Consider the following 12,500-nt stretch of genomic DNA (forward strand, 5'->3'; position numbering starts at 1 on the left):
TTCAATCCTCGGCTTCCGGTCAGCACAACAAGTCTTCCTCCTCCCTCAACCAGTCAACGTCCAGACTGGAGGACTACAAGAAATCTGTGGTGAGCAGGAATCATCCGTTCACTCATGTTCTCGCTCCTTCGTTCTGTGTCTGTTTATTATCCAGCCATTATAGATTAGTCCCTCTTTTGGGCGTGGGCCAGATGTAAAAAAAGCAAATCACTGCTTATTCTATTACCCTCGTTAAATAAAGAACTGTCATTGTCATTGTCATTGTCATTGTACTCGTTCGTTTCCACGTTCGTTTACTTTTTCATTGGGTGAAAGTGTGTATATATACGATACATGAGTTCCTTTCCGTACATATTGTGATCAAACAGGTTGGATTTTTCATGTATTTTTTTAATTTATTTATGTTTTTTGATAGGGGGTTGGGTCTGCTTGAAAATGAGTTTTACGCCCCACGGCAAGACAATTAGGGTATGTGAGAAGTATGGGAACGAATTAAGCTTGATGCCCTCACGGCAAAGCTATTACCAGGGACAATATATGTGATACGGGAAGAGGCCTTTGACTGAAGAGTACTTTGAGAGAGAAATTTTGTTTTATGCCCTTCTGGTAAAGCCATTGGGATCATGTAAAACCCGGCTGGGTATGAGGAAAAAGAGGGAAAGGCATTGAATTCCTTCGGGAAGATGATTTGTTATTTTTAGGTGACAGGGATATTATCTAACCTGGCCTGGAATGAAATGAGAAATTAGCGTGTTGACATGAGTAGTGTGTTGGCACATACAGAATGGTAACAAGATTTGAACTAGGGTTTAGAGTGATGAGCTTTACGTGTTACTATAACGTTGAATGCGCCACACGTTTATACAGGTTCTAGTACACTTTGGAACACACTCATTCATCGTTAAGTATATGCACAACATTTTTTGTTATTGAAGATTATGTGTTTTGTGAATTGCTCCGTTCTTTTTTCGTACCAACAGATGTAAACAAGGTAAGTACTTTGTCTTACACACGGATGTAAGCAAGGGAGGTAACACGAGTTTTCTTCGCATAGAGATGAATCAAATGGGAATTTGTTCTTAAGGCTGGCTTCTATGTTCCAGACAGACGAACACGATTGCTTGCTGTGCATCAAGTTTTGCCTCAGAGTCCAGGTAAGTTGCTGTTAACATTTACATGGTTTGTTTAAGCATCTCTTTAACACATGTTAACAAGTCTTTGTATTCTCCTAAGCATATTTAATTGTGTAAGCTTAATCCTCCGACCTGAATACACGCGGCTCTGTTGAATGCAGTAGGCCTCTTCTATCATTTCGGTGGTACCTGTGATGTAAGGCTACTCGAATGAGAAGACCCCACTCAAGAAGGAACCCTTCCAATTGTCCCGTGGTCTATAAAACTGATAAAGTTGTACCTGTCAAGAGAGGACACCTGCAGAGCGAGGACGATCTTAGCTGGTCCCGTGGATGTCCTCTCATCACATGCAGGTACTACTGAACATGATATTATACGGCTTTTGTTGATTTCAGAGTAAACTTGACTTAGGTATATCTGTCACGAGTGGACACCTGCATAGACTAAGTATGGACGGCCTGTGTCGACTGTCTTCTCATCACAGGTACTTCTGCATATACCGTCGAACCTGCCCTGGCGAATACCTCTTGATAACGACCACCTGCCCATTACGACCTTCCCTGAAAATCCCCAACAAGATTCGTTCCTATATGATTCACCTTTTCACAACGGCCACCTGTCAACAAGGACACCTTTTGGTGGATCCTTTCAGTGGTCGTTATGGACAAGTTCGACTGTATGATATTGTTTGGCCTTTTATTATTTCAGAGTGCTGTCAGTCAGCTGGTGCAAGATGTGGACGATCTGCAGAGGATTGCATCGGGGGTCCAGGGCTTCAACAGCAAGGCTCGCATCATCTGTCTGGATGTGAGTCAATGTTGCCAAGGGCGTGGTGGTTGCCCTTCAGGTCTGAGCAACATGTTGTTGTTGTTCTGCAATTCATCGATTAAAAAGAATGTGTAAGCTTACTGTTAGGAATCCTAAACTGGTATCCTCTACGTTCCAATAACCTACAGTTCTTGTTTTCTTTTTTTTTTAATGAATTTGGGAACGTTAGCAGTCTATTTGTCTTTGGATTTTAAGACCATTTCGTTTGTCTAGATACTGACCCTATGTCTACTGGATCACCGGGGTGTGGACAGCGTGGTGGAGGCTTTCACTGTGTTGAGACTGCAGACCGGGGAGTCTGTCCGCTTCAAGATGCTGATCAGTATGCTGCACACCAAGTCGCCATCACAAGTCACATTTCAGGTAATATCAATTGGCGTGAGAGGGGGTGGGAGAGAGGAAGGCGTTAGTTGGGGATGGGATGGGCCGGGGTTATGGGTGTGGAGTGTGATTGTGTGGAATATTTGTGTGTGTGTGTGTGTGTCTGTCTGTGAGTGTGTGTGTGTATGTGTGTATGTGTGTGTGTGTGTATGTGTGTGTGTGTGCGTGCGTGCGTGCGTGCGTGTGTGTGTGTGTGTGTGCGTGCGTGCGTGTGTGCGTGCGTGTGTATGTGTGTGTGTGAGTGTGTGTATGTGTGTGTGCGTGTGTGTATGTGTGTGCGTGCGTGAGTGCGCCGTGCGTGCGTGCGTGCGTGCGTGTGTGTGTGTGTGCGTGCGTGGGTGCGTGTGTGCGTGCGTGTGTGTGTGTGTGTGTGTGTGTGTGTGTGTGTGTGTGCGCGCGCGCGCATGTGTCTGCACCCATGCTTGCCTGTTTGTTATTTTCCTTCTTCTTGTCCTTACACAGAGCATGAGGTCAATGTCTTATTACGCAAACTATTCATACTCTTAGGACTCACTTTTTTGTGTGTCATACAATGACCACGGAGAATCTATGAAGAGATGATGATCGATGGAATTAGTCCACATTTTTTTTCACGTGTGGATTACACGTATCATAATCTCTAACGACACCGAGGTAGACGTATTGAAAGGCACAGATGATATTGATGATATACATCGTGAATGACTTAATACTTGTTAGTACCTTACCATTAGCTGAAAGAAAAGAAAAGACCGGTTGAGGATGAGGACAGAAGGGGAGACAAAACACACTAGACAATCAAACAATAAAAGCCAACAGCAACCCCAGTGCAAGCTTTCAGGAGAGAAATCGAAGGAGAGATGTAAGGTCAATGAGCTAGGAATGTAGTGAGGATGTAGCGAAGGGGGCTGGGGCTGAGAGAGAGCGGTAAGTGGATGGGTTGAAGGTTTAAAAAGAGCTGAAGAAATAGGAGGGTGTGTTTTTAATTAGGTGAGAGAGGGCGTACACTAGTTGCTGATGTTGCTACGTGCTTTTTTGTCAATCGATTTGATTCGATTCGTCGTTCAGGTGACATGTCTGAAGCTGTTCAACACCCTACTCAACGCGTGCCATACAGCCAACCAGAGAGTGTACCTACAGCACGAATTGCTGCTCGCTGGCCTTGACCTCAACTTCCTTCAGCAGGTATACATGAAAGACAAAAAGTTGAATAAATAAAATTAATAGAATCCCGCTGAAGCAACTTGATGCGGAAACGAAGATCGTATCATATGTGAAATTATGTACCCTCTTTGTCAACTATGGACCGGAGTGTTTCTCAAGTTTGATCCTTCTTTCATTTGCAAAAGTCTCAACTCCCTTCACCGTCCTTTTCTGTCACAAATGCTAAAATTGTTATCGTTCTTTGCTTTGTTTATTTGTTGTTGTTGTTTTTCTTGATTGTTTAGCTATCCTCCTCCTCCTCCTCCTCCTCCTCCTCCTCCTCCTCCTCCTCCTCCTCCTCCTCCTCCTCCTCCTCCTCCTCCTCCTCCTCCTCCTTCTCCTCCTCCAAGTTTTGTCTGATCCATTTGAAATTTCTATCGCCATTTCCTTCTCCTAATCCACTTTTAACATGATTATTGGCGTAAGCTTCGCCTGACCATTTTGTAATTTCTCTCATCGTTTCTTTTTTTTAAATCCACTTCTAATTCATTAAGTGCCCACGGTTTTCAGAACATAAAGTGATTCATCTGACCACGTTCTAATGCATACGAGCATACAATCAAATTTTTAAAAATCTATTTCTAACATTCATACAGACGCAGAATTACTGACTATAATAATGATATTTCAGTCAACGTGCGGTCATACCTTTTGTTTGTCACACTGTGATTTCTCTTGCTGTTTCATTTCATTCCCTTTTATTGCGTTTTTAGGGCGTAAGTTGTTTTTGACCATGTTGTGGTTTTGTACACATTTTTGATTTTCATTTTCAATTCATATCCTATTTATTATGTGTGACCAATTGTAATTTCTCTCGCCATGTCCTTCTCTCAATCCATTTCTAACGTGCTTATGGTTTTGCGTTTTTGTTTGACCCATTTGTAATTTCTTTCGCCATTTCCTTCTCTCAATCCTTTTTTAACGCGCTTATTGGTTTTGCGTTGTTGTTTGACCCATTTGTGATTTCTCTCGCCCAGTGTTTCCTTCTATCTACCCATGTCTAACATGCTTACGGGCTTAAGTTTTGTCTGACCCAGTGTGCGGAAGGGGACGGACTGGAGTACGATGACCTAAAGAGAGAAATTCACGAGTGGAAAACACGCTTTATAGACGTGAGTACAAGCGTATCATCTTACTTGTCTTTAGTAATGCACTTGTAACGTGAGTGAAAGTTAAGGCCAAGTCAAATACGCAATACTTATAAATTGAGTGGATGTTAAGGCCAAGTCAAATACGCAATACTTGTAAAGTGAGTGGATGTTAAGGCCAGGTCAAATACGCAATACTTGTAACATGAGTGAATGTTAAGGCCAAGTCAAATACGCAAGTACATGTAACTAGTTTCTTGACACGTTGTGCTTTCTCCCGTCAATTCTTTTCTCAGTCCATGCTCAACATGAATATATATGGCCGTAGGCTTCTTTCGCTATGATGGGTTTTCTCCAACCATTTCTTTATAGACGTGAGTGAACGTAAAGGGCAAGTCAAATACGAGAGTAACTTAGTGTTTGTTAAAAAACATGTGTTAAGTAAATGCGATGCGGGCGTGACAAAATGTTATGCACACAAGTTCAGGCGGGATTTCTCAAAAACGAGTATGGACAACTTCCTTTTACGAGGAATTTAAGTCTTGTGTAATCTGCTTTCTGAAAGCTCTTTTACTTTGAATTGGGGCAAGAGGATTGCTGTTACAAAAACTTGGCAAAAAGCTGTGTAGTGGCTCGTATGAAGTTATGAATGAGAACATACAACAACACTTCTTTATACAGGCTCAGAGGCAGAGCGCTAAAATAGAAAGCAAACAAATAAACGTTCCTGAAATTCCAGTTTAAAAATCCAGCATTTGTGGTTTTTTGATGATCGACAGGCATGTGCAGCAGCTTCATCCTGTCCTAATTAATTCAATTAAAACGAACATTGTTTTGATAGTTAGTCAGCTGCATGTTAGATGTAATTTGCACACAAATATCTGAATTTTACTGTTTATGACCAGCATGCATATATATCTACAAATAACAAGTACGATTATGAACATTGTCACACTCATACGCAGATACACACACAGGCACACACAGGCATACGCACAGGCACACACACACACACACACACACACACACACACACACACACACACACGCACACACACACACACACACACACACGCACGCACGCACGCGCGTGCACGCCCACACACAGTCACACCACGCTCTTTTTATACCCAACATCAGAATAGACATCGAAATGTTCAGTTTAAACTACGCAGAACTGTTGTTTTTCTTCAATCTGTGAAATGCAATGGATGTATTAATATCTGTAATTTGTCCACAGGTTGATGCTCTTCTGAAAAGATTGAAAGTAAGTAAGCAGCGTAGCTGTTTCTTATAAAATAAAATAAAATACGTCTCTGCCATATATATATATGTTTTCTTCCAGTGTAAAATGTATGTAAATAAAACCAACTACATTCTGTACTGAATATGTAGTTAAAAATCAAAGTACGATCTGTATCTTTTTGCTAGTTTGTTTGTTTGTTAATTTGTTTATCTGGTGTGGTTTTTGTGTGTGTGTGTTTTTTGTGTCTGTTTGTTTGTTTCGTTGTTTGTTTTAAATACTAATGAAATGATGGTCGGAAACAGACCATCTTGGTCGGTCTTTTTAAAGTTAAATTTTTGATAGGCTTACTTCGTAACCTTTGTACAGCGTAATGTTTCCTAAGTGTCTTAGAATGTTGTTTACGTGTTGGCTGCGCTCCCTCCAAGAACTAAACAACATAAAAGTTGGCAACAAATTATTGCAACAAATTTCAAACCCAAATTAAAGCATTAATTCCTGTGTCATTTAATTAAAACTCGTATATGCCAAAGAAGGCCGTTCATTTAACCTTCAGGATCACCTTTTGGATTTAATATTTCTTTTACAGGGATCACGTGACCGCCGCTCAAGTAAGGGTACCCTCAAAATCGACCAGACAAAAACGGAAGAGCCGAATGAAAAATTGACAAGAAATCACAATAGGCAAATCGTTGCAACTTTGACACACGAGAAGAAAGTCAAACCAATTATCTACCCTGAACAGATTGTTTTGTTTTGCTACCTTGCGTATTTCGCGTGTCGATCGCAAGAGCGGTCAAAAACAGAACGTTTTACGTCAATTTTTATGGGTATCATGTCAAAAAGCGCTACATTTTAGCAATGACTTGGTGGATTTCTTTGAAACTTTCGGCATATTTTACCAACATACTCGAGATACTTCGTGCGAAAGTTTGGATCGTTACGGCTGTTTATCCAGAAGTGACGCAATGTTTCGGAAAATATTGTTAAACTTGTCATAGGATTGTTCACTTGTCTTAAAAAAATTCATGACTTTGTATATCCACAGATAATAATAATAATAATAATAATAATAATAATAATAATAATAATAATAATAATAATAATAATAATAATAACGATTACTTATATAGCGCGTAAACCTCGTGGTGACAAGCCCAGAGCGCTTTACACTTACATAATCATAATACAAACAAGGAAAGAGAACTAAATCCGAATAAATTCAAACATGGTCACACACACCCACACACGCACGCACACACACACGCACACACACACACACACGCGCGCGCGCGCGCACACACACACACACAATCTTTCTTTCGTCATTGTCAATGTTCAGGTAACCCGCAATGTCATTCCATGTACGCATACGTTATACTAGTACAACACACACAGGCACATACACATCTTCACGAACGCCACACTTTAGTAGATAATACACGTGGCAGCGCCAATGACTCACCGATCATGGGATCTCCTTCAGAGGTCTAACTTAAACATGTGTGTTTTGAGGGCTGTTCTAAAGGCAGATGGTGACTGGGAATCCCTAATGCTCCGGGGGATTTTCTCCCAGACAAGAGGTCCCTGGTACTTGAAGGATCTCTCAAATCCATAGTTAGTTGATTTTCTGTTTCTTTTTGGTTTACTAAGTACATTGGTATCTGTTGCAGAGCGAAGAGAGGAGAGGTTTGAATATTTTGATAACATCTCAGAGAGATAAGCAGGTCCTGTACCATGAAAGAAAGAGAAACAAATGCATGCAATTTTGTATTGAATATGACTTCTTACAGGCAGCCAGTGAAGAGATCTCAAAACAGGTGTGATGTGGTGTCTTTTAGGGGTCTTTGTGATTAATCTAGCGGAGTTGTTCTGTACTTTCTGCAGTTTTTCAATGAGATAGTCAAAAGAACCAGAAAGAAGGGCATTTCCGTAATCTAGCCTTGAAAGAACGAGAGAGCAAATGAGGGTTTTTGTAGCATCGGAAGAAAGGCAGTGGCGGATGGAGCTAATTTTTCTCAGTTCATAGTAGGCATTTCTACAGACAGTGGAGACTTGTTGTTTGAAGCAGAGAGTTTCGTCGAAGATGACACCGAGGTTTCGTACTTGAGAAGCTATAGAGATTTGGGCAGGAAGGGATGGTTCTTTTTTAAGAGAAGGGGGTACAACTAGCATGATCTCGGTCTTGTCGTCATTAAGTTTCAATTTATTTTCGGTCATCCACAATTTCAAGTCGGAGATGCAGTTCTTAGTTGTCTCGATTGTGTTGGGGAGGTCAGTAATAGGGCCAGAATTTTGTAACTGAGTGTCATCAGCAAAGCTTTCATAGGAAACAGAGTGGCGAGAGATGACATTAGATATTGGTTTCGTGTACATGATGAATAGCACCGGGCCAAGTACAGATCCTTGGGGACACCGAAAGTCAATGGGGATGGAGCAGATTGGAAGCCGTCGATGGAGACTATCTGAGAGCGGTCTGTGAGGTAGGACTTAAACCAAGCTAGGGCAGTGTGGCAAATACCAAAAGAATTGTGAAGTCTTGTTAGGAGAACGGAGTGGTCAATAGTGTCAAATGCTGCCGAGAGATCTAATAGAGAAAGGACAGACACATGCTTTTGATCGAGAGCTAAGAGAAGGTCATTTGCAACTTTGATGAGAGCGGTTTCTGTTGAGCGGCCAGCCCTATACGCGGACTGATGGGGGTCGAGGAGCTTGTTCTGGGTGAGGTGCCCAATGATCTGAGAGAGAACTATCTTTTCAAGTAATTTCGAGAAAAAAGGAAGATTTGAAACGGGTCTGAAGTTTTTTAGGCAGTTAGGGTCTAGGGAAGGTTTTTTGAGCAGAGGGCGGACTACCGCCGATTTGTATACAGATGGGAAGATCCCGGTGGCCAGCGAATCATTGACGATACCGGTAATACATGGAACTAGCGCATCAATACACTGGTTGAGAATGCACGAGGGCAATGGGTCAAGCTCACATGTCTTACGGTTGGATTCAGCAGATAAATGATTGATACAGATTCTGTCTAAGTTTCATTTGCGTGTAGCCGCTGGCGTTAATTTGCTAGTCATGCAAACACATGAGAAAAAAATGGAACGTTCAAGCTGTTTCGCGCTTTTTAGCTGTTATCGCTGGGTGCCTCTTAAAACATGCTACGGTCACGCTTGGCTGGGCATCGCTGTGGCACCAGAATCATCGCTTAAATATGTAGCGTGTTTACAGGCCCAGCAAATTTGCGTCAGTGCTTACACGCACATAAAACTTTAGCAGTGTGTGTATCAATCATTTTTCTAAAGACATGCAAAGTCATGAATTTTTGGGACCCAAGGGAACAATCCTATGACGAGATTAAAAACTTCTTTCGAAACAATTGCATAACATTTTAACAAGCACCTGTAACAATCCATAATTTCGCTCGAAGTATCTCTAGTATGTTGGTAAAATATTCCGAAAGTTTCAAAGCAATCCACCAAATCATTGCTAAAGTGCAGACTTTTTTGTCATGATACCCCTAAAAAATGACGCAAAAAGTCCCGTTTTTGACCGCTCTTGCGATCGACACCTGCATCAGTAGGAATAGCATAGCACGCGAAATACGCAAGGTAGCAAAACAAAACAATCTATTCAGGGTAGATAATTGGTTTGACTTTCTTCTCGTATGTCAAAGTTGCAAAGTTTTGCCTATTGTGATTTCTTGTCAATTTTTCATTCGGCTCTTCCGTTTTTGTCTGGTTGATTTTGAGGGTACCCTTACTTGAGCGGCGGTCACGTGATCCCTGTAAAAGAAATATTTAACCCAAAAAGTGATCCTGGAGGTTAAGTGAACGGTCTTAACTGGCATATACAGTTTTAATGAAATGACACAGGGATTAATGCTTTAATTTGGGTTTGAAATTTGTTGCAATAATTTTTTGGCCAAGTTTATGTTAAAGGCATATGTACTCGATGACTATACACGCTAATTGCTTTACCAACAGCTGGAGACATGCTAAATTAAGTTCCCTGCAAAATATTGTGGTCTAGGACCCCTTCAATGTTGAGATATGTTAATTTTCATTTTGATCTGGATCGTCCTATTTATAGATTTGGCAACACATGTAACGTTGATGCAAGGGAGCTAACACCGCGGCTTTGTTGACATCCTCACTTTTTCAGAGGCTAGAACAAGCTGTAATGCATGTATTATGGTCCGCGCATGGTGACATATCGTCATTATATGGTCTTATGGTGCGTTTGACATCGATTATGGGCAAACTACACTTTGTAAACACGGGAGCGCGTACATATGCCTTTAAGTTTTGTTCAGTACTTACATACCAACCAGGGGCTTGGAGTGTGTCAGATTAATTTAAATTTAAGTTATCATTTATGATCCGTCTTAACGATGTCCGCCCTTGCCACGAGCAGTGATATGTTTGATAAAATCATTATGATACAGTTGAACATGGTATCCCAAAGCGATTATAATTGTCTATGTTTAATTACGCAACCAAATACAAATTAATTAATACAGCACACATCCTCGGCAAAGGCCTTTTACCTCACGCCGTAAAGCTGCTTAGTGTCAGTCTAAAAACAATGCTTATCCCTAAATGCTTTTTATCGTTTATTGTAAAAGTGTTGTTGACAGTCTAAGATAAACTATGAATATTACCTCGAGGCAATTCGTCGCGGTTTGATTATTTTTAGAATGTGTATTCGTCGTTCTTGTGACGTTTGTTTTATATTTTTGGAAAACTTCTTAGACTTTCTGCTTGTAGTCAAATCTCTGTGCATGCTGGCCAAAGAGAAAAAGAGTTCAGCATGTGTGTATATGTGTGCCTGTCTGTCTATCTGTCTGTCTGTCTGTCTGTCTTGCTGGCTGGCTGGCTGGCTGGCTGGCTGGTTGACCATCTGTCTATCCGTGTATCTGTCAGTCTTCTATCTCTCGTTCCTCTTTTTGTCTCTGTGTGAGAAGGAGATCGTGCATTGCTGTTTATCGGTGAATGTAATACTATGTATTTCTGTGAGAAATACGTGGTATAAGTCTGTCTGCCTCCATATGATACCTACCTGTCTACCTTCCATGCCTTAGTTCGAGGAGTAGTTTGTTGGTAATTAGACACAATAACCAGTTCGCATCTCCTACTTTATCACAGGATTTCACCATAATCATGATCCTTGTTCAACCATGCATTTGGCTGGCCTATTTCAGGGTGGCCACAAGGATCCTCATGGAGGTTTCTTCTCGGATCACGAGGGACCACTCCAGGTCTCATCACGCAAAGGGTCCGTCAGGAGTAATCACGGCATGACCTTCTTCCAGCCTGAAGAACTTGCCGGGAATGTGCATCTCGGTGAGACATTGTTTAGATGTAGGTCAGGGTCAAGGTCAAGTTTGTTTCCATGGCTGCCAAAGTCAAGAAGGCTGACCTTCGGGTTGGCGATCTGTGTTTTCTGGTTGAGTGGTGTATTTAATTTTCTGTGGTTATGTCTTTGTTTTTCTGTTTTTCATTTCTTTTTGTGTGCAAAACCAAATAGTTTTAAATAATGTGTTTTTTCACTCCCGTTAACCTGCACTTTATTCTTAACTTTAATACTCAAGTGGGTATTTTTGCAATTTCAAAAGAGAAAAATCCATGAGAGCTAAGTTTGCAAGAAAAGAAAGAAAACTAGCATTTATGTGTGCATGCGTGCATCCGTGCATGCTCGTGTGTGTGTGTGTGTGTGTGTGTGTGTGTGTGTATGTGTGTGTGTGTGTGTGTGTGCGTGCGTGTGCGTGTGTGTGTGTGTGTGTGTGTGTGTATGTGTGTGTGTGAATCCATATCTGCCAACCTAAGATATATACAAATGAGTCCTTGCGCGTATGCGTGTGTGAGCGCGCTAGTGCTCGCGTTTTGGTGAATAGGCATGTGAGTGGCTTAGTGTGAAGTTGTCTGTTTGTCAGTCTGTTTACTCATGTTTTGGTAATTCAAAAGCGTAAACCGCTGCAACAAAAACATTCTCCTGTGAATGTATTTGATGTTATTCCAGGATCACAGTTCAAACGAGACTTCGTAAGGAGTAACCCCCATCTCGCCAGCAGTCAGTTACACGCTCATGACAGCGCTGCCTATGATGCAGGCTGGAATGTGAGTTGCAGTTTACATAGTTGTTTTTTTCAATAACATGTTGCTCTGTGTAGGCTGGCTTTCGGTAAACAGTGTCAATGCCCATTCTAAGGACATGGTAATGCCAACGACGACGACGACGACGACGACGACGACGACGACGATGATGATGATGATGATGATGATGATGATGATGATGATGATGAAATGATAATCATAGTGACGAACATGATGATGATGATGATACAATCGTTTATTTAACGCCACTCTGTAAAAACGTCGGCAACATAATTTCTCATGTAGGCTCTCGTGCTATTAAATAAGAAATTAGGAACGGTAACCTTACTTTTTGTAGTTAGGCATGGATTACTTCCCTTCAGTTAGTGCTTCCGTTATATCGTACATTCAGAGTATCACCGTCGATCAAGATGTCGCAATTTCTTTTTTCTTTTTTTGGACCAAAACGTACGGGCTACATTGAATTTAACTGACCAGTGTTAGACTTATGATGTTTTATTTTCAGAATAGATGCATTGTTTCTGTGGTCAACCAAT

General features: G+C 41.3%; 1 protein-coding gene across 1 annotated transcript in view; it reads left to right on the top strand.

Moving 5' to 3' along the window:
• LOC138958555 (uncharacterized) overlaps positions 1–12,500 on the top strand; it is a 26,147-nt gene that overhangs the window by 12,223 nt on the left and 1,424 nt on the right. The window contains exons 3-11 of the mRNA XM_070329753.1: positions 1–89; positions 1,104–1,154; positions 1,842–1,940; positions 2,175–2,324; positions 3,390–3,506; positions 4,562–4,636; positions 5,852–5,878; positions 11,052–11,193; positions 11,870–11,967. The exon at positions 1–89 is cut by the window's left edge and continues 68 nt beyond it. Coding sequence (XP_070185854.1) covers positions 1–89; positions 1,104–1,154; positions 1,842–1,940; positions 2,175–2,324; positions 3,390–3,506; positions 4,562–4,636; positions 5,852–5,878; positions 11,052–11,193; positions 11,870–11,967 — 848 coding nt within the window. The remainder of the gene's footprint in view (positions 90–1,103; positions 1,155–1,841; positions 1,941–2,174; positions 2,325–3,389; positions 3,507–4,561; positions 4,637–5,851; positions 5,879–11,051; positions 11,194–11,869; positions 11,968–12,500) is intronic.

Source organism: Littorina saxatilis, linkage group LG2 (assembly GCF_037325665.1).
Source record: "Littorina saxatilis isolate snail1 linkage group LG2, US_GU_Lsax_2.0, whole genome shotgun sequence".
NCBI lineage: Eukaryota > Metazoa > Mollusca > Gastropoda > Littorinimorpha > Littorinidae > Littorina > Littorina saxatilis.